The 21485-nt window shown below is 53.6% G+C and overlaps 6 protein-coding genes across 6 annotated transcripts; 4 read left to right on the top strand and 2 right to left on the bottom strand.

Annotated features, from left to right (window-relative positions):
* Window positions 1–6306: 6306 nt before the first annotated feature.
* gpx1 (Glutathione peroxidase-like peroxiredoxin gpx1) lies at window positions 6307–7204 on the bottom strand (the record flags this gene model as incomplete). The annotated part of the gene is made up of 3 exons (XM_032033907.1): window positions 6307–6770; window positions 6875–6977; window positions 7052–7204. 3 exons carry the CDS (start codon window positions 7202–7204, stop codon window positions 6307–6309), a joined length of 720 nt encoding a protein of 239 aa, XP_031887027.1.
* Window positions 7205–8403: 1199 nt separating this feature from the next.
* Window positions 8404–9945, top strand: TDA3 (putative oxidoreductase TDA3; the record flags this gene model as incomplete). The annotated part of the gene is made up of 3 exons (XM_032033908.1): window positions 8404–8557; window positions 8621–9544; window positions 9608–9945. 3 exons carry the CDS (start codon window positions 8404–8406, stop codon window positions 9943–9945), a joined length of 1416 nt encoding a protein of 471 aa, XP_031887026.1.
* A 630-nt stretch (window positions 9946–10575) lies between these two features.
* Window positions 10576–11544, bottom strand: lga1 (L-threo-3-deoxy-hexylosonate aldolase; the record flags this gene model as incomplete). The annotated part of the gene is made up of 1 exon (XM_032033909.1): window positions 10576–11544. One exon carries the CDS (start codon window positions 11542–11544, stop codon window positions 10576–10578), a length of 969 nt encoding a protein of 322 aa, XP_031887029.1.
* Window positions 11545–15478: 3934 nt separating this feature from the next.
* On the top strand, window positions 15479–16831 carry CGGC5_v003544 (scyllo-inositol 2-dehydrogenase; the record flags this gene model as incomplete). Its single annotated transcript, XM_032033910.1, has 3 exons — window positions 15479–15502; window positions 15555–15717; window positions 15768–16831. The coding sequence occupies 3 exons, from the start codon at window positions 15479–15481 to the stop codon at window positions 16829–16831; spliced, it is 1251 nt and encodes a 416-aa protein (XP_031887028.1).
* Window positions 16832–19010: 2179 nt separating this feature from the next.
* On the top strand, window positions 19011–19997 carry GYG1 (Glycogenin-1; the record flags this gene model as incomplete). Its single annotated transcript, XM_032033911.1, has 3 exons — window positions 19011–19055; window positions 19107–19134; window positions 19186–19997. 3 exons carry the CDS (start codon window positions 19011–19013, stop codon window positions 19995–19997), a joined length of 885 nt encoding a protein of 294 aa, XP_031887031.1.
* Window positions 19998–20558: 561 nt separating this feature from the next.
* NOP16 (Nucleolar protein 16) lies at window positions 20559–21294 on the top strand (the record flags this gene model as incomplete). Its single annotated transcript, XM_032033912.1, has 2 exons — window positions 20559–20671; window positions 20736–21294. 2 exons carry the CDS (start codon window positions 20559–20561, stop codon window positions 21292–21294), a joined length of 672 nt encoding a protein of 223 aa, XP_031887030.1.
* Between the last annotated feature and the right edge of the window lie 191 nt (window positions 21295–21485).

Raw genomic sequence — 21485 nt, 5'->3', positions numbered from 1 at the left:
TCACTACTTGGCCAACATCTCGATGTCTAGACCTGCGAAGCCACTTCTCCCGGCGCTCGCCGTGGGGCGGTGCGTCACACTGCGACGCAGGATCGCATTTCCTCTTCTTCATGCTCATGAACGGGGTGGGCACGGTCGTAAATGAAGCGAGCGGCATCTGCGGTCGCTGCCGTGCAAGGCAAGCAGGTCTTGGCTGGCCCCGTCACTTCTCACGAGGACTACATGCTTGAAGAGAAATGAAGAAGGAAAAACAGAAAAGCACGGTTGCGGGCCAAGCCCCTTCTGCGCGCGAAGGCCCGCCGTCTGCTGGTGACCCCCATCTGTATGGAAGCCAAGTCGGCGGCTATGACCATCTGTGGGTTCTCTTCAGACTTTTTTTCCTTTGCAAGATATCGCGAGGGAAAATACGAGGAAAAATTGCGTCTTCGCCATTCTCTTTTTCTATGGCGTTATACAAACTAGCAGGCCCTCTTGTTTATCTGAATGGCCTCCCTGCTCTGCAAAAGTTCTGCTCGGGGGTCCGTCCGTGAGGCTTTTCAACCCTCGTTGCCTCGAAGACGCAGGCCGAGAGGCAAAAAAGCTTGGGTCGACGTGGTACAGAGCACCGGCCACCTTGGTTTTCATTACTTGATCGCTCCAGGGCTTCGGTAGTTGCCTGCTCTAGCGAAAGTCTTGAGTTGCAAGTGGGTTTTCTGATGTGTTCACGCCGTTGCTACACGCCATGAGGGTGAGACATTTCGATGCCTGGTGGAGAGAAAGGGACGTGTTTTCTTGACGTGCTGAGATGAGATGAGATGCGGCGGCGGCGGCGCAGTGTCACGGCGGACGGACGCCGTGGGGGGCGGCGATTCTCACACCGGAGTCACATGGCGGCAGTCTCACATCACTTTTTCGGTCCTTATTGTTTTTTGGGTCGTGGGTTGCGCTTTCTGTGTGACGGCCTAGGTGGCCTTGTCATACCCTTTGGGTGGAAGCTGTGCCAGTCGTTGGTGTTAATCGTATATCGATGGTGTGTCTCGTGATGCTGCGTGCTGGTGGACCGCGAGTGCGGCTCTTCTTCGTGTTGCGATGTCTCGGTCTGTTGGTGCTGAGCATGCGGGTAATATCGTGCCTCGTCTTGGCCATGTGGTGGTACTGCGTTAGACTTGGACGTCGGTAGTTTGTTAGCTAGTATGGGCCAACTAGCTGTTGGTTGGAAGTTTGGATTACACTGTGAATGGAAACATGAGATTATACATTTGATTTATGAAAGTGTTGCGTAAGTCTGGCCGAGCTATGGATACGACAAGAGATTGGTCTTTGCGAGCAGTATTGTAGCTGTCACAACACCTCGTATCCCTTCAGGAATCCTCCAGCCTTTCGTGATATCCCACACGACCATGTTTTTCCCCTGAACTGGACGAAGTCGGGCTTTACTCCGAGGCTGTTGTCAAGGTTTCGTTCTAAGCTCTCGTGAGACGCAGACCCTCACTACTCCTGCCTTCTGATGGAGTCCCGCAACGACCATTCATGGTGTGAATGTACAGTGGTCCATGCCTCATTGCGATCGATACGGCGCCGGATCAGCTTCCTCGGCACAAGGGATACCTGAAGTGAAGACTGTTTAAATGATTGTCTTTCAGGTGCTCATGTAACCCATAATATCGCAAGAAACTTATTGTCATGGCGCAAGCAAAATAGCCAGATATTATCAACCAGCGCCTTGGGTACGTTCGGCATCGTGTTCGTTGAGAATTCTGGGGCGAGAAGCATCTGCCTCTCCCTCGAGCGCCTTCCTTTCCCATGTATTACTCCCAATACTTCCTATCCCAGAGGGTCTTTGTAGCTCGCTCACGGCAGATTCCCTTGTCATGCTTGAGTTATTAATCAAAGATGACTTCAAGAAATTTGTGACACAGTTGTAAGATTCGAAGACCCAAACCAGAGCCGAGCGCACTGTCTGCTGTTTCTGAATCTCGTAGACGACTCCTCATATACTACAGCTGTCTCATATACAGCTTGTTTCTATCCTATAGACTGCCGAATAAGTTCCTCGTGTGGGCTCACTAGGTATATATATACCAAGAGAGATCAACAGTCACCGGGTATCTTCGGCAATGGCGCGTTGGTATGCTTTCTTACAATTATCGGCTTAGCTATGAAGTCTTCAGAGCCAGGCATGAAGGTACGATCTTCCTGTTTCCACTTCTGACGAAAGCTGAGCTGCCTGTCTCTAGTAGTTACCATTTCTGCTTGTCATGCGAGTATATCAAGATGTATAATTAATATGGCGCCGGATATACCCTCCAAACGAGAGTGAGAATTCTGAAGAGTAAACACGTGGCTCTATTGTACTGTCCGGGAAGGTGTTGTGAGCTTTTTGTACGATCGCAGGATGACATCTGGACCCAGCGAAAGTTGGTAATTCGACCGTTCTAGGGCTGAAGAGAGCTCCGATCTTTTAATACTTCTCAACACCTTGCGCTTGCTTCATGTTAGCCAGGATATCCAAGCAATAAAACGACTCCGGCTCAAGATCAGCACTATGCAAAAGATTCCGATAAAGCCGCAGGGGCTGCAGAGAGCTCTTTGCTGTGCTTATAATTCCACAACCCAAGAGGTTATGTTCAGTAGCAGACGGAGGAAGTGAATGATTCCAAGACGCTCTGGGACCATCCGGGACAACCGGACGGGAGGTCGGGGACTATGGTCGTTACAAATAATGCCATCACTGCCGTTCCGGCACCCATGGGTGTCACCGTGCTTGTCTGAAAATGTATTTCGAGTTCTTTTGTCCATAGGGTATCATTGTACAGATAAGCATGAGATGATAGGTATGCTGAACGAGAAAACGCGGAGGAGCTTTGGATGACCCTCCGAGTTCGTGACTTGAGACGATGCAGGGTAGAGACGAGAAACAGCACATCCTAAATAGAAGGAGAAAGTGAAGTGTGGCATCGATCCATTCTGGGTTGCTGCTGATGAAAGCAGTTTGCTGGCCTTTTATCAAGGCCACAGCTTGCCATGTTTATTACCGTGTCTACATAAAGCACATAACGTTATGTACAAGGTCGAAATGACTTTATGCAAAGATCAACTCCTCGGGTGTTTCTGTAGGACGGAATGAATGGCAGGTAAAGTGTCTTAAGATAGATATATCCAGCACTATACCATGTTTAATTGCATGGATTGATGGCATCATTTCATATGGGCTGAATACTGAGAAAAAGACACGAATGGTGGACAACATATTGATACATTGAACATGATCTGGTCTCTTTTGTCGATGGGAGGCTCTCTTGCATACTTTTGAGTGACACTGTATCTAGCAGTTACGCGAACTGTAAGCTAGAGCATAGAGTAGTCGCGTAGGTAGCATTGTCTGCTCGGCTTACGTTCCATTCCATGTCCGTGTTTAAGTGTCTTTAAGTGTCATTAAGTACCTTTAATCAAAATGATTAAGTCTACAGCTCAAGACTGTCGCAAGTCCCTTATTGATAGGAGTGTCATCTACAAATGTAGTATGTCTTCTCTCTTATCTAAGACAAGGCTTTTTCCAGCTTCACTCCAAGGATTCAACCCTTGGCTCGCCGTCGGTTCTTCTGTTTCCAACAAGTGTGTTCAGAGTCAGATCCTGCAGCCTTCATCAGGAAGCAAGCTACACGATACCTTAGTGTTCCTGGAAACTTGTGGTTGTGGTAAAACATCATGTGCTATAAGCCCGCCGTTGATACTTCATCGTAGAATACGTGGCGGACGCGAAGCGTATGCTTCGAGATCGTGGCTTACGACAGTGCCCTCACTGCAATCAACCTTGAGAAAGAGCTCATTCCTTCGCGCTGACGTTGATTTTCCTGGAGCACGAAGCCTAATGTAGGAGACTCTTGGTCATGTTTTAGAACAAAGAGTCTGGCCTGAAGCTTCGGGCATAAAACTTGCGCGTATATTGAATCTCTTGAAGTCTTAATCTTCAGAATCTGAACTACGGGCGAGTTTCTCAAGTTTTATGCAAGACATCATTCAAGACGACGAGGTCTCGGATCATTGGAATCATAGGTGAGGACGGCCTGGATTTGGCTTCGACGAGAAGACATACCGACCATGCAGTTCCTCTTCTTGGCAGAAAAGTAATCTGACCCCATCTTATGGTTCTCCAGGCATCTCGTGCTGTACAGCATTTCTTCTGCCTTTGAGGTATTGCTGTAGTATACAGAAACGGTCCTTGCGTAATGGGATACATGCGTGCCCGCGATTTCTGTATAGACTGCTATGCGTGGGATTTGATGCTCTCTCGTGGAAAGAATGTGGTTCAATTTGGTCTACTTCAGAGAATGAAATCCTTTTATCTCCTTTATAATGAAGGTGCCAATGAAGTGAGCACTCAACCAAGGTCTTTGCCGATCAGTGAGCATTGCCCATAAGCATAAACGTATTATTGGCCGAATATTGCAGCCTTCTTGAGTGCTCGTCTCTGAAAACATAGTTTTGCATTCTTGCGCTGAAGAAAGCCGCATATAGGTGCAAACACTGAAGCCTAGACAGAGAGGTAGTTCCAAACAAGGGGTGTACAGCTTGAAGTCGTCTGTGTCCGAAGTCTCTACTATAACAATAGTATTCCCAAGATGAATAACTTGAAGGGAACACGCAGTCAGTCCGCTTGAATGTCGAAGGAGAGACGTAAAGTTTCACATGCTCCATCCATGAAGTCAGGTCTTAAATGAAACGACACAATGTCTCCGAATGCTGATATTATGTGCTGTTTCGTTCTCTCGAGAGCGGACGATCTCGTTTTTATGCGCGCCATTAGGTACACCCTTGGTTGCAATGGGTGTCAGACTTAAAGCTGCAAAGCATCACTGGATATAAAACACATTAAAACTGCGTCTGTAGCTTATTTCTCGCGCAAGATTGAGTGTCGTCTTCTCCCAAAGACCAACTCAGAACATGGGTATGAAGGGCGCATGTTAGGAGTGTGCATCTAAAGCCGGGGTCATTGCGAGGACCCTATCCAAGAATACAGTCGAATAAACGAAGAGAGAGGTTGAAAAACGGGCACGTCAGGATAGGTATTGATGTGGTAAAGACGGGATAAGTATTAGTTTTGAGTGTAGATGAGCTTGAGCGATACGTGCCGAAAAGTCAGAAACAACCTCTCGATTCTCTAAGCTTCGAAGTAATTAGAGGAGAGCATGGCTTAATATGAATTGCCACGTCAATGACGACGCAGGCCTCCCTTCAGCGCTGCGACTGATCTCAACGAGGATCATTAGACGCAGGCATCTTGACGAAATGTCTTCCTGTACGATTTGCAGAAGAGAATAAAAGTCTATGCGGGAGAAGAAGCTGAAGCCTGCAACAACCAACTGTTGTTGAACGCTCTTGCTGTAGTATGTGCTACGACTCGGAAGATGGGGCTGAACGGGGTTGTAGCCTGAGTCCACAGCTCTCAAAATCCGCAAAACACGGTCTCATAATCAAGATGTCCTTCTCCAGAGTTATCGGAAGAGTATTTGCCAGCTTCGCTGCTGTGTATTCCTTGATTGCCCATCGTCAGAGTACGTCTGAGCAAAGTCAACCCGCATACTAGAACCGGTGAACTAACTTCAGTTGCAACCAAGCTTCCGTGCCATGGAGCCCAACTTCTGCCCAAATTACGATTGGCGTTATGGCATAACTGTGACCCGCCCTCTCTGGGTTATTTATTCCAACCTGGGTTATGGAGTTGCCGCTCGCATCTGCGGCCCATGCGTGTCATGATTCCACCCACATGTGAGCTAAGTGGTGACATGGGAAACTTCATTTGTTTGTAGCCTCTGAAAACATCCCATCTGAGTTGTCATTGCCTTCAATTAGATACTGGCAGTCTAGAGAATTGGTTAGGTGAGAAGGACATGGAAAAGTCCCTAGAGACATGACGCGTGGCTTATTGAAAAGTTTCTTTCGTTTGTTCAACCGCACATAGCAGCATGTCACCGGAAGTCTAAAGAGCATGCAGAGCACGTCCCAGGACCCTGAAGAGTCAGTTCCAGGCACAACAGAAACAACAACGGGAACAAGTTTCATCAAGCACGTGCCAGGCATGTCGTCAGCGTCACATGTTTGATTGAACGTGTCATCATTCGCGACTTCAGGTGGATGTTATCGTGGGCAGCGCGTTGCGTAGTATTTTGTGCTACGGGGTGAACATGCATCACGTCGTAAGCGGATTAGGCAATAATTCTATTGATTCATATCAGATTCTCCTCAGAGCAAGCTATCACACCGCATCATTACAGCTCGTCTTCTCTCACACAAGGTATCAATTTGGTCACTCCCTCACGCTCGCACTTATTTCTTCTCCAGCTCCTCGAGGATGGGCTTCTCAAGGCTCTCGGGCTTGGTGGTGCTCGCCCAGCGGCCCTTGACCTGGCCATCACGACCGATGAGGAACTTCTCAAAGTTCCACTTGATGCGCTTGAGGCCCATGATGCCGGGCTTCTCCTCCTTGAGCCACTGGAACAGGGGGTTCGCGTTGTCGCCGTTGACGTCGGTCTTCTGCATGATGGGGAAGGAGACGCCGTAGTTGACCTGGCAGAAGTTCTGGATGTCGTCGTCGGAGCCGGGCTCCTGGCCGCCGAACTGGTTGCAGGGGAAGCCGAGAATGACGAAGTCATCGCCGTGCTTCTCCTTGATGTCCTTCCACAGCTTCTCGAGGCCGGCGTACTGCGGGGTGAAGCCGCACTTGGAGGCCGTGTTGACGACGAGGACGACCTTGCCCTTGTAATCGGCGAGGGGGACCTCCTGGCCGCGCTCTGTTGGGGTGGGAGATGTGGTCAGCAATGCATGATTGGGGTGGGATGCAGGTACGTGGCAATGTCAGGGGGAGCGCGCGCGTGGGAGAGGTTACGTGACGTACTGTCAAGCGGCTTGAAGTCGTAGAACTTGGTCGCGGAAGCCATTGTCGCGAATGTTTTGATGCTGTGGTTGTGTTGTTTTTTCGCAAGAAAGAAATTACCCCGCTATCGGAATGTCGTCAGTATGCACACTACAGCGCCGGTTCCGCAGTGGATTGCGGCAGGGCGGGAAAACACACGTGTGGTACAGAGGTTGGGATTAGTTTGTTTGCGAGGTTGGAAGAAGGCGGGAGGTTAAGCTGCGGAGGAAAAGCGTGTTTAAGGGAGGGAGAAGTCGGGAACGTATGTGTAGTAATGCGACGAAACATGCCACGCGTGACGATGAAATGCATCGGTAGGTGAGCAACGGTAGTACTTGTATACATTTGTGTTGGATGTTCGTCCTGCCGGGACGAAGTTTCAATCCGGTTTCCAATGGGGCCCGGACGCACGGGGCGTGCACGCCTTGCACTGCCGCTGTGTCTGTGATGGAACCCTGGACTTCTATTTGCATTCCATCGCCTTCAGCGTTCGTTGGCCGCTAAACTATTTACACAGTTGGAGGGGCCCAACAAGTACAACACGACACTGACTGGCCAGGGCTGCTGTCGCCTGTGACGGGGTCTCGGTCAGGAGTGGGGCCCCGCCGTTGCGATTGAGGCGGGAGGGTCCTGTCGCTCTTCATCGACCTCGGTACGGAACCCCTGACCCGAGCTTTTTGTTCGAACTTCGCGCCAGCCTGCCCCGGACGTCGACAGTACGGATACGTCGCAGCTTTGGTTTCTGGGTGTTCCGGATTACTAATTGCAGCAAGTGATGGCCAAACCGTGCTGCTATTCATTACTCACACCTGCAATGTTGCGCCACATCCTCAATAGACATTGTGCGATATGATAGAATCAACAAACTTCACTCCCAAAGACCTCACACGCCGGCAAATCTGTCATGTGAGAGTGGATCCGATCGGCCCAATGCGTTGTCCCGGTCGCCGAGTCCGTTGCGTTCAGTCTGGATCTGGACCGGGTCCTCGATGCTCTTCAATTCCTCTCTTCGGCGTAGTCACGAACAGAACCTCCCAGCTCCGGGTCTTCCGTCCCGGCCGATGACTCCAACTAGAGGCAACTAGACCGAAGGTGCACGGCATCCTGCTCCATTGGATCGCCGCCCACATCCCATTGGACTAAGCTCAATCCTCCTCGGCGCCGACCTTCTCATTGGACGTAGAGCTGCGGATCAATAAAGCACCTGCCCCGATATGACTTGCGCCCAACAAACTCCCGCCGAGGTGATTTCCAGATCTGGACGGCTTGCTTCCCCATCTTGCAGTCACCTCAGCCAATGGTCTCGGGCCAATTACTGACCCGAGGACGAGAATCCAGGTCGCTCTCAATCCCGCAGCTTGTTCCCGTCTCGACTGGTAATTGTTAATTCCGCCCTGGTCAACAGCTGCACCCCGCTGCTGCTTTATCGATAACGGAAATCTACCCCGCCTCAGCACAGCACCACACCACCGAGCCCGCAGCTCACCCGGCCCCGCGGTGACGACACCGAAATGACATCCCCCGTCAAGAAGCCTCCGTCAACGGCCAAATCCAAATCAAAAAAGTCCGCCCTGCAGCAACGCGCCAAACTCCTGCAAGAGGCTTTGAACCTCCCTCAACCTCCAACAATGGACCCCCAAGCAAAGCGCAACATCGTCATCGTCGGTACGTCTCCCACCACCTCTCTCCTTTCCCTCATGCGCCCCTGAAGCTAAGCACCGTCCGCAGGTGGCGGCATCATCGGTTCCACAACAGCCTACTTCCTCACCCGCCACCCGAAATACAACCCCGCCCTCCACCGCATCACCGTCCTCGAGGCGTCCTCCGTCGCCGCCGGCGCCTCGGGCAAGGCAGGCGGCCTGCTCGCCCTCTGGGCCTACCCTTCCTGCCTTGTGCCGTTATCCTACCGCCTCCACAAGGAGCTAGCCGAGGAGCACGGCGGCGAGAAGCGATGGGGCTACCGGCGCGTGCAGTGTGGCAGCTTCGAGGCGCGCATATCCAAGACGAAGCTCGAGAAGATCAGACAGGCGACCGCGGCCCTCAAGCCGGGGGTGCTCGCGGCCGGCGCGAATGACGAGGCGCAGGAGAAGGACTGGGAGAAGCTGCCCAAGCAGGACGAGAAGGCCGAGGCGCTGCTCGAGGAGTCGGTACTTCCCCGCGACCTGGACTGGATCGACCGCGGGGCCGTGACGTCGTACGCAGAGATGGGCTCCCCCGGCGCCACGGAGACGGCGCAGGTGCATCCCTTCCACTTCACGACCTCCATCGCGGCGCTGGCGCAGGAGAAGGGCGTCGAGGTGCGGACTATGGCGCAGATGAAGAAGATCCACTCACCGGGCGGCGGACTGCACAGCGTGGAGTACCTGGACCGCGAGTCCGGCGAGACGAAGACGATTAAGGACGTGACGGACGTGGTTGTCTCCGCGGGGCCGTGGACGGGGCGGCTGGTCCCCGGGTGCAAGGTCACGGGGCTGCGAGCGCACAGCGTAGTCTACAACGCCGACGTCAGCCCGTACGCCGTGTTCACGAGCATCGAGCTTCCCGCGGATTTCGTGCCGGAGCACCGGGCGAGCAAGGGCCAGAAGAGGAGGCACAAGAGGGTTGTCGACCCGGAGATCTACGCGCGACCCTTTGGTGAGGTTTACGCTTGTGGTGAGTTTCTTCGGGTCTTCCTATTACACATCTGGACAAATGACTGACGGAGGAGTGCAACAGGCGAACCGGACAAGAACGTCCCGCTCCCCGACACCGCGGACAAGGTCCAGGTCGACGAGGCCAACTGCGACGACATCATATCCTACATCGCCACCTTCAGCCCCGCGCTGGGCGCCGCCCCGATCAAGGCCAAGCAGGCGTGCTACCTGCCTCAAGTCGATTATGGACCGCTTGTAGGCCCGACGTCGGTTCCTGGGATATGGGTCGCGTCTGGACACACCTGCTGGGGAATACAGAACGGGCCTGCGACGGGCAAGCTGATGTCGGAGTACATACTGGATGGTAAGGCGATCAGCTCCGACATTTCCACCCTGGACCCCAGGAAATACAAATGTTAGACGCGCATTATCACGAGGCTTTGAGTCTCACCCGTGGTAGGAGCAGAATACAGCTGGGCGAGGTTTATAGACACTAGACAGCATGCGATGAATGAATGATTGATGACGTTAAATTTGCTCTTAGGACTTGGAAATCTGAACAGCTGCATTAAACAGAGCTTCGTCCTTTGATGTCGTTTACTCTAAATCGAGACTCAATCATGAGCACAGCCGAAGCACCATGACCTCAAAATCACTTTTCGGCACGGAAACATTAAAATCATGATTTCATAAATCTATTAACGAGTCCGTTGGATGCTAATCATCAGGTGCACCGCTAGCCTGACCTGCACAGGCCCGGTGAATGCAAAACCCATCATCCCAATCGTAAATATCCCAGCGTAACTCCCTGTTCAAACTATCGACAAAATGCCAACCCAAACGGTTTATTTTTTGAGCGAACTCTGGTACGGGGCTACCACGACCTCGGGGTATCATCGTCCCGGGTATTGACCCGAGATCGTAGCCCGGACCACCACGGCCGTGATCGGTGGTCACTATGCCCCACCAACCTGCCATGCCGGAACTGGTCACCCGCACTTGTGTTTTTTTTGTGTAAATTATCATGAGAACATTGAGAGAGTCCATCGTTTAAAGGGACTTCTCAATCTCCATGACCTCACGGATGCCCTCCTCAATTGAGGTAGTCCTGGCCTGCTCGAGGCGTCTAAGAGGACGTCTAGGGTATCCACCGTAGCCAAAGTAGCTCTGGATGGCGCCCTTGGTGCCGGCAATAGCAGCCTTGGTCAGGAACCAATCGCCACGGGAGAGCTTCTTCTGGAGCTCAATGGCCTCGTCACGCTTGCCCTCGGCGTACAGGTTCCACACCTTGACACAGACCTTGGGCATGACGTTGGCACCGCCGGCAATGATGCCGCTGCCGCCGCTGGCAAGGGTCTGGGCAGTGAAGTCGCACATGCCACCAAAGGCCATGTAGCCAGAGCCCTCAGACCAGGGAGTCTTGGCGTCGGTAGCAAGTGCCACACGGGTGAGCTTGCCAGTGTTACCGCACGTGAACTTGGTGCCGATGATGTTGGGGTGCTGGGCGAGCTTGATGAGGAGGTCGCTGTCCATGTCGATGCCGGAGACGGCGCCGGGGTAGTTGTAGAGGACGAGAGGGATAGGGCTCTGGTCGGCGACGGCGACGAAGTAGTCGTAGATGGTGGTCTCGTCGACCTGGGCGCGGTAGTATGAAGGGGGGAGGATGAGGGAGGCCTCGGCACCAGCCTCAGCACAGGCCTTGGAGAGCTCAATAGTGCCGCGAACACTGCTCTCGGTGGCACCGATCAGGACGGGGACGTTCTGGAAGCCGGCGGCGTCGAGAGCCTCACGGGTGGCCTTTGTGACGGCAACCTTCTCCTCTCGTGTGCAGTGGACAGCCTCGCCGTTGGAGCCCATAACAACCAGACCGGCGAGACCGGCCTTGGCCAGACGCTCAGCGTGTTTCTTGATGGTAGGGATATCGATATCTTCCGTCTCGGGGTTGAAGAAGGTCATGGTGGGGGCGTAGATGCCGACGGGGAGGCCGCGGCGGGCGGCGTTTCCATTGGAAGCAGTCATGATGGGCTGAGAGTATGTGTGAAGAAAAGAGAGGTGGTGAGAGACTGGCCGGGACTGGAGGGCAGGCAGGACAAACTTGGAGGGGTAATGAGGGGTGAAGGGACGGGGGAAGCAGTGGGAGGAGGTGGAAGGTATATTTATACGAGAGGAGAAAAAGAGGCGACGAGGAAGGTTTGTCATGAGCTAATAGGCTTGCAGGCGTCTGCCTGCGTGGGGTGGGATAAGTCTGGAAATAAATATTTGACGTGTCGCGAGGGACTGCTCGTGTGGACATTGGCCCGAACTATCGAACATCGTGTTGAGTCGAGGCTAAGACCGGAGGAGCTAACAGCATGTACTACGGGGCCGGCCATCCTGGGATGGGTGCTCCCTTGCACCCCGGTTGGGGGAGGGGGGGGACGTGGATCGGAAACTTGAGGAGCAGGACGCTAAGAAAGATGGAGATTGGGGGTGGAGAGGCAGTCTGGAAATCCATCGCCGAAGCGTTGATGTTCCCGAATTGTGATGTTGAACATCGGGATTGTAGTCAGCATCTAAGCGACCCAAAGGGCTTCGGACAACGCAGATGTACCCCGGCCTTGGGTGTAACATGGCAGATTGTCGAGACGGAAACCGGCAGACTCATGTTAGCTTTCAAAGTGCCTTCTATTTCCCTACTGCACAAAGCCAATGGCACTGGCCAACACTTGACGCTGTGACATCCGGGGAATTCCCTAAGGATGTCGTAAATCGCGGGGGCTTCTTGGTCTTGGAGGAAAGCCGTCACAAGACGAGCAGCATCCGAGACAACAAGGGACTTCCCTCGATCCCCTCAAATGCCCCGGGCTGGCCCAAGCTAAGGCCAGATACCCACGTCCATGGTCCGTGGGCCCCGGTAATAGACGGTAGCGACGATGCATCTAGCTGTATCTGTGGCCCTGTGTTGGCCGTGGGATCTGCTGGAAAAGATAGATTCAGATTCTGCACCGCGCATCGATGTGTTTTGCGCCAATAGAGGCAGATGTTTCCCGGTCGGCGCGGCGAGATCTGCGTTGAGGCAGCCCGTCGAAAGTCCGGGCTGATGGTCCATTCAGAGATTCTGCGTTGGAAGCGAGGGGAAACGGTAAATGAAGACGAGGTTGCCATTGGAAGAGAAGCCGTATTGCCACGCATCGCAAGGCTTGTCGGGCCCGGCCTGGACATTAGCGTGGAGTGGGACATGCAAGCTGCAAGACGGAGGTGCCTGGCCATCTCCCGGCCATTGGCTGCCGCGTCTCGGTGTTGCTCGCCTGAGGTGCATGACTGGAAATTTTTGTTCGTCACAGGTCTTGATCTATTAATGAGAAACCACCCGCGAGTTGATTGACGCGGAACCCGACTTCGCTGCGGTGAGTTGCAGGGCTGCCGAGCCACCAAAGCAATAAGAGATACAGTTGATCAATACACTTCTGCGGTCAGCAAAACATGCGTTAAGCTGACAATGGACAGAGAAGCAAGCAGAGCGAGTCCCCTTGATCCACGTTTCTGTGCCGCAACTGACTGGGCCGGGTTGCAGACCGGCTCAGTGACGTTGATGGCTGGTGGCCGGTGTGCAAAGTCAGAATGGTTGAGCAAGTAGAATACACTGCGGCGCATGGTCTGGGGACTGCTTGAGATTTTGGACGAGTGCTGTTCCACTGGAAAGGTGTCGAAGTCGGACAGAATCGCGGTGGTGAGTGGTCTGCTGTTGGAGGAGAGGTCGGACGTGCTGGAAAATGGCGACGCTCTTATTGGACGGAGAAATTGCGAGGAAGATATTCCGCCAATGAGAGCAACGCTTGATTTTCTGGCAAGGCAAGTGGGGTCTGGCGCATTAGTCCGGGGGTTGGAGAGCAGGAATGGAGGGGCACGAGGGGCATCAAGCTAGCCATGACAAGCCTGGACCTGTCCTGACGGGAAGATATCCGCAGACGACATTTGCACCAAGTATTCTCTTAGCGACTTGAAGGAACTGTCCTGTATTATCTTCCCGGAACACCAAAATTTGCAGGTACTTTGGCCTTCTGTACCGGTTCTTGACGCTCATAGCACCTCAGGTACTGGACTAGGTGTGTATGTGAGGCCCCGAGGATTGTCAGTGAAGCCTCCAGGTACTGAAACACAACCTCACGCACGGAAACCTGCGAATGGACACTTTTAGCCGAAAAAGCGCTATTAATTGCAATGAAAAAGTATGAGATGTTTCTTCTACTGACTAACAAATATAGAAGACCATTGTAGAAGTAACATTGGCTCACAAACACTCGAGACAGTTGATCAACAACTTTGCAGCGGTCAATCGCAGAAAGGCAGCATCAACTGACTCTGCCGTCTTCAACCGTCCTGAGCCCGATGCCCTGTTTACTAGGTGCCTGTCCTACACATATTTCACAGTGAAAGACACATATCCTTGGCCAACTTCGCGTTTTAGCGCACTCCGGAAGACGTTCGAGGGACACCGTTCCACGACAGCGGGCATCCATGTCACGGGGCATTGCGGGGCAAACGGGGTGGAGGCTGTACGTGGGGGCGGGGAATTGGCCATAGCAACCGTGACCGCTGCAACATTTGGGCTCCGAATGAGCTACCTTTTTCTCTGGATACGGGCTTCACTTTTCCCATCTGCTGACTTTTATCAATTGCGAATTGGTATAACTTCAAACGAGGGCTCGCTCCCGAATTGTTCCAAGAAATTGCTTGTTACTGCTAATACCGAGAGTATTTCTCTTCGGCCATTGAGGATCTCTGTGTTGATGTTCTGAAGGCTTTGGCTCAAAGCAAACATGGCCGAGGGCATTACCGGCGTGAATTGCTCCAACAGGACACAGTTCTTTTTCTCACTCGCCTCAATGAGTAAAACCGGCATAATTCTCCATTGGTTCCAGCCACTGCGTAGCTTGAGAGCAGGGAATCCGAGCCCCATTTCAGCCCCACTGCAGAGTTGGAGAAGCCCCTCCCCCTCCTCCTTCCCCTCACCCCTCCTTCTTTTCTGCCCCTCCAAGTCTCATCATCTTCAGCGCCTCGCCGCAAAGAAGCGCGCTGCAGACCTTTGTGGGATGTCATTTCCAAGGGTACCAATTGCACACAAGAAAAAGATTTCGCAGATACAGGTTCGAGATATTCCGAGCCATGCCACGAGTTGGCGAACTGGGCATGGCCTTGGCGTGAACCTCCATGCGCCAGCTACTGGGGGCTCCGTGAACCGGCGCCTGGGTACGATGCGACGACTTCGGGCGTGCTCGGTATTGACCATTCGGGAGCGGCACCAAGTCCCCAGTTATTAGCTACAATGCGTTTCCCAGCTACCATCGAATACATCCACTGGTCCAGCGTTGCGCCTGGTCGTATGCCTGACTTTTTCGTCACTGGTGACGAAGAATGAATGCAACGCCCTGGCATCCTCCAGTGCTTTACATACCACTATGTGTCTTCCAGGCCACATCTGCACAACTACGCAGCGCCGAGACAAACGTCAATTACCTACGGATACTCTACGGAAATCTCACGGAAAGGTATCAGAGCATTCGGGGACTGGGAAGCTGGCGCACGGCGGCGTGCGGGGCAGATAAATCCCTCCAATTGTCTTTTCCCCTCCTGTCCCACAATTTTTCCGGGTCCTTGACGTGGAGGAGCTACCTCGTCCTTACCAGACGGGAGCTACCCTTGAAGACGGCTGGAGACTGGAGGCTTTGGGGCGAGCTTCATCCAAAACATCCCTGGCCCGCCTGCCGCTGCCCATTGTCACGTCTGTCGCGTACTTTTTCCTTCGTGGATCGCCCGAGCTCACGCTGTGCTTGGCCTAGGAAATAGTTCCCTTAAATAGACCGCAGCCCGCGCGCTTGCTCTCCAGCTTTAGAATCTCGTCTTCCCCATCCCCAAACTTCCCTCCCCTCCTCACACAACGCTTCTAGCCATTGAAACCTCACAAACGATCAAAATGGAGCCCCTCAACGTATTGATGGTACGTGCTATGATTCTGGCCATCCGAAGCACCTAAAGCTGACGTTTTCCAGGTCGGTACCGGCGAGTACACCACCGGCTTCGTCGGCGGCGGTGCCTCTGGCTCCGACAAGAAGGTTGGTGTTGTCGGTCTCACTCTCTTCGACCTGAGGAGGCGAGGCAAGGTCAACCAGCTGGGCATGGTCGGCGTCAACGGAACCAAGTTCCCTGCCATCAGTACGTCAAATCCACAAAGACCACAGCCGTCAGTCATTAACCAGACGCAGGGGAGCATCTCAACAAGAACATCACCCAGGTCTACAACGGCCTCGATACCTCCTTCGACTCATTCCCTGCCAACGACAAGAAGGACCCCGACTCCTACAAGACCGCCATTGACGCCCTGAAGCCCGGTGACGCCATCACCATCTTCACACCCGATACCACTCACTACCCTATCGCCCTCTACGCCATCGAGCGCGGCATCCACGTCCTGCTCACCAAGCCCGCTGTCAAGGAGCTCGAGCACCACCAGGCTCTCATCGAGGCCGCCGAGAAGAAGGGCGTCTACGTCTTTATCGAGCACCACAAGCGTTTCGACCCCGCTTACTCCGACGCCCGCTTCAAGGCCCAGAAGCTCGGTGACTTTAACTACTTCTACTCTTACATGTCTCAGCCCAAGTCTCAACTCGAGACTTTCAAGGCCTGGGCCGGAGTTGACTCCGACATCTCCTACTACCTCAACAGCCACCACGTCGACATTTGCGAGTCCATGGTCACCCAGCAAGGCTTCATTCCCGTCAAGGTCTCTGCCTCTGGCTCTAAGGGCATTGCCACCGATCTCGGCTGCGACCCTGCCACCGAGGACACCATCTCCGTTCTCGTTCACTGGGAAAAGAAGGGCGACCCCAGCAAGAAGGCTACTGGTGTCTACACCGCCAGCTGGACCGCACCGCAGCGCGCCGGTGTTCACTCGAACCAGTACTTCCACTACCTCGCCGCGAACGGCGAGATCCGTGTCGACCAGGCCAAGAGAGGTTACGACGTCGCTGAGGATTCCGCTGGCCAGCTGATGTGGTACAACCCCTTCTACATGCGCTACGCCCCCGACGAGGACGGCAACTTCAACGGCCAAACCGGCTACGGATACATCTCCCTCGAGAAGTTCGTCGACGGCTGCAGGCAAGTCAACTCTGGCCAGCTGAAGCCCAAGGACCTGGACGCCAAGGGTCTGCCCACTCTCAAGAACACCATTGCTACCACTGCCATTCTGCACGCCGGCAGGAAGAGCATAGACGAGAACCGTGATATCAAGATTGAGATCAACGACGGTGTGTGGAAGCTGGTGTAAGTGGGTTTTATGATGAGTGATGATTTGTGGATATGTGCATAGGGATTTATATACCATCTGCTTTGCGGTTCAATAAAATTTAAATGATGATCAAGAGGACTCCACGTAACTTGGATTGTCATGTTCTCCCAACTGTGAATTGGCTCTCCGAAGCTGTCTGCAATATCGAAAGACAGTTAGGGTGCGTCCACAGGCTAAGGACTCTGCAGAAAGAACGAACCTGCTATTCTCCGCCAAACTTCAAATAATAGGGCCAGCAAGTCACTCACATATCCACAAATAGAAGGACTAATACTCGAAGGCCAAGAATACTATCTAGTACACCTTGATAGTATTACCGGTGAAGAACCAGTACGATCCTGGCACTCGGAGCATATAAGTGCCCTCACGTGATCGTCAACGGCCGCCAGTCTCACACATAATCTCGGCATAGGCACCCGCGGAGCAAGCTGCATGCCAACCAAAAGTCTACCTCGCAAACGGTCTCGGGGAGATCTGCCGCCCGAGGTACCTCGGGTCCTCGATAGAACACCCTTAAACCCAGTCTCAACATCTGGTGTTTAGATATGGCGGTTAGATAACAGCATCCCCATACAAACCGGCTAGCTTGACCAAGACGCGATGGCTAACATGGATCTAGACCAAGAGATCAACTGCCACCAAGATGGATGTCGAATTACCCAGAAACCGGACAGGCGGTTTTCCTGCTCGCGCCCTACAGAGCTCTGCCCGTCTAACAACCCGTCTCCCTGATTGAGGGGTTACATTACCCCAAAAACCGCCCGTCTCGCCCGTCTCAACGTTCAATTGACTTTCTTTCTCCTCATTGAGCCTAGCGGGCCAGCAGATACGAAAGAAAGTTGCCCAGCCTGCGAGCAACTTTCACTCGTGTGGCTTGGCCCCTGGACCATCCCCAATCGACGAGCAAGCCTCTGATCAAGGCACTTACAACAGATGCCGTTCACGGCTCGTGAAAGGGTTCACGCCAGTGACGACGGTGGCTTGCCGTCGCATCGTTCCTGTCAACCTCACATCTCCTGGGCACGGCACAGATAATCACCCATCCGCTATGCACTTGATCCTTTGACAGGCGCCGTAAGGCTGCCTGACACCATGCCCTATCCAACAAGAAGCTTGGACATCAGGAACCCAAAGTATCGGTTCCGATTTACTGTTCCCTCGAGGTGGAGGCTGCGCAATCATCCCATCTCTACATGCGCAAAGACTTGACCGCGACCCCCGCCAGCATCGTTTCGACACCGAACCATCCGTGCCGAACCCCCAAAGTTTCGACGGCCGGCCCAAGCAAAGTAAAGCTTCATCTGCAGTCTGCTCTCTAACACTCGACCCCGCGCGTCTACATCTAAATGAAGACAAGGAGGGCCCTACCAAGGAATAGTCCGGACGGGGCGACAACGTTTCCCGAGGGGCATCGTTTATTGTTTGATTTTGTGACTCGGCGATCTCATCCAATCACGACGCCGACAATTGTCAATGTCCAACCCTGGGGTCCTTTTGACAACGCCCCCCTATCTGGAAACTACCATCGTGCCTCCTGGGCAGCAGGGCGCGCGTAGATCTCTGGGGACGACCGAAGCAAGGTTTCAAACTTATCTCCTCACGCTTGGGCGAGAGCTGCGGCTTAGAGAACTCTGGTTGGTTCCTTGCTGGCGGCCGACGTGCGGCATGGGCGACTATTTGACATCCCGTGCTGAGTGGTGTACGGCAGAGACATGGAATGCCTCGTTTGCAATCAAGTCTTCTAACCCCAGGAACATAGCTCGAAAGTACACCATGGCATGTGGTAGATGGTCTGGAGGCTGCATACTATGCAGTAACTTGTGTTGCTGGCAGACCTGTAGAGGAGCTAGCGGGCACACATGGCTTACACCCCACCGTTCCAAACATCTGACGGGGTTGATGCAGCATCATACCTAGATTGATGATCCTGAACTGGGCTTAGAGCCGGTAGGGTATTCGAGGTACCCCTGACGTTGAGTGGTGAGATAGAGGGACATGCTTTGAGCTTGTTTGTGTCTCGAAGCTATCTATATAGCTTGCCCCAGCTGCTTGTTTCCAAAGATCCAGATATTGGTCGTCAGAGAACAGCATCTTTAGACCACTGTTTTAGTCTTATTGTTATCAGAGCATAGATAATACCAACACTTAGTCCAGCATCATGGGAAGCCTCCAGATCCCTTCATACGACACCGCGTACTGCACGGTAAGCATCACACCCCTCTCTCATAGACATCCAGTGACTAACACACCAAAGCTGGTAACAAACGATGGCTACGTCGTCGGTACGCTTATCCCAACTCCCCTCCCATCGTCCCCAAACTAACCACCACAAGCCGCCGCCGTCCTCGCCCAGTCCCTCCGAAAAACATCAACCCCCCTCCCCCTCTGCGTCCTCGTAACCCCCTCCACAATGTCCACCAAAGCAATCTCCCAGCTCCAATCCGTCTTCGACCTCGTCATCCCCGTCACCACCGTCACGGCCCTCACAAAGGACAACCTCTCCCTCATCGGCCGGCCCGACCTGCACGCCACCATGACCAAGGTCCAGCTGTGGTCCCTGACGCAGTTCAGCCGCGTCCTCTACCTCGACGCCGACACTCTCGTCATGTCCAACCTCGACCACCTCTTCTCCCTGCCGCTCGACATCCCCTTCGCCGCCGCCCCAGAGATCGGGTTCCCCGACTGCTTCAACAGCGGTGTCATGCTCCTTCGTCCGGACATGGCCACCTTCGCCGAGCTCACGGCCTTCGCGACGCACGTTGATTCCTTCGACGGCGGCGACCAGGGTCTGCTCAACGTCTTTTTTGGCGATGGCACGCGCAACCACCCGTCGACGCTGCTGCTGAAGAAGTCCAAGGGTGGGCCGGGGAAGGAAGCAAAAGAGGGCGAGGCGGAGAGGAACTGGTACCGGCTGAGCTTCACGTACAACATGGAGATGCACAAGGTGTACCGCTTCTACATCCCCGCGGCGCTGCGGTACCGCGACGAGCACAAGATACTGCACTTCATCGGCAAGGACAAGCCGTGGCACTTTGACGAGGGGAGGATCGAGATGGAAGAGGACGCGGGGCCGTACCAGCACTTTTACGCGGACATGGTCGGGAAGTGGTGGGATACGAGGAGGTCCATCCAAGCTGCCATTTGATGCTGTTTATAGATTGTCGATAATTCAAACGTTTTTACTATACCCCCTCTGGAATTACGTATTTTATGTAAAAGCTCAACCTATATGCACTTAACGCATACGCTTCTATATCAGATACGTAACTCCAGAGAGGGAAAATTCTAAACTGAAGCCTAGTGATGGAGTAGTGTAAGTTGTGTGACGATGACATGCGGTTCTGAAATCGGCACCATAGAAGGGTAGCCTCATGTGCAAAGTGAAGCAAACTTGTATGAAGTGCTGCTATGCCTCGGTATCAATACAAGCTTTTGAAGAAACATCATTCTCTACGATTCGTCCATGCCTTTTCTACATGTTTTAGAAGAGTGCGCTGGGGTTGTAAGCTGCTCACCGAGCTATGCTCGGTCAGTCTCGGTGTACCACCATAAGCTAGTCCACAACAGGACTAGTGCGTCATCGATAAGATAAGAACCTCGAAAAATTCAAGGCCAACTCCCAAGCCAAAACCTCAATGCCAATCGCCATCGCCTCCAACCCGTAAACCCATCATCACACCGCACCCGTCGCACAACCTCTAACAAAATGGGCCGAGACCTCCAGAAGAAGAAGCGCCGAGCCGGCCAAAAGACCAGGCAGCCCAACAGGCCCAAGAAACTTCTCAACCCTCTCGGCAACGACATCATCGCAAAGAACTGGTTCGTCCCCCCGATTCTTCTCCTAGCCCGCGCATGCATAGCTAACGAAACATGCCTCTTCCAGGAACAAGAAGGAGACCCTCACGCAAAACTACCGCCGCCTAGGCCTCACAGCCCGCCTGCGCAACCCGACAGGCGGCGTCGAGAAGACGCTCTCCCAGGTCGAGCGCCTCAAGTCCGCCAAGCCGGCGCCGAGCCCCTTCGACATCGCCCCGATGGAGCAGGCCGTCGTCGACGAGGCGCGCGTCGAGCGCGACGAGAACGGCAAGATCGTCAGGATACACTACTCCAAGTCCAGCCGCGCGAACCCGCTCAACGACCCGCTGAACGACATCGAGGCGGACTCTGACGAGGAGGAGGAGGAGGAGGAAACTGAAGAGTGGGGCGGCATCGACGACGAGAGCCGTCCGGAGGTCATTCGTCTGCTGGAGAAGGAGGCGTCGAGGGGAGAGCTGAAGAAGCCGAGGCACATGAGCCAGCAGGAGAAGGAGTGGTTGGAGAGGTTGATTGCGAAGCACGGCGACAACGCGGAGGCCATGGCGAGGGACCGGAAGCTGAACCCGATGCAGCAGACCTCGGCGGATATCGCTCGTAGGCTGAGGAGATTTCACGGAAAGGCTTAATCGGAAAAGAATGCGTCTAAAGGGGTTGTAGCATGGCGGGGAAGCCTGGAAGATATTCCCTGGAGTTACGGCGTTTTCACCAAAACAAAAACCTGCAAATATCACTTCACTTGGTACACGAAAAGGACCATTTCCAAATGTATCGTCATGCCATCAAATTGATGTCTACCTAGTTCATGCCTGGTATCTTC

This window comes from Colletotrichum fructicola, assembly GCF_000319635.2.
Source record: "Colletotrichum fructicola Nara gc5 chromosome Unknown KSG_Nara_v1_contig02, whole genome shotgun sequence".
NCBI classification, from domain to species: domain Eukaryota; kingdom Fungi; phylum Ascomycota; class Sordariomycetes; order Glomerellales; family Glomerellaceae; genus Colletotrichum; species Colletotrichum fructicola.
Note: the sequence above shows the minus strand (reverse complement) of the source record. Positions and strands in the feature narration are given on the sequence as shown.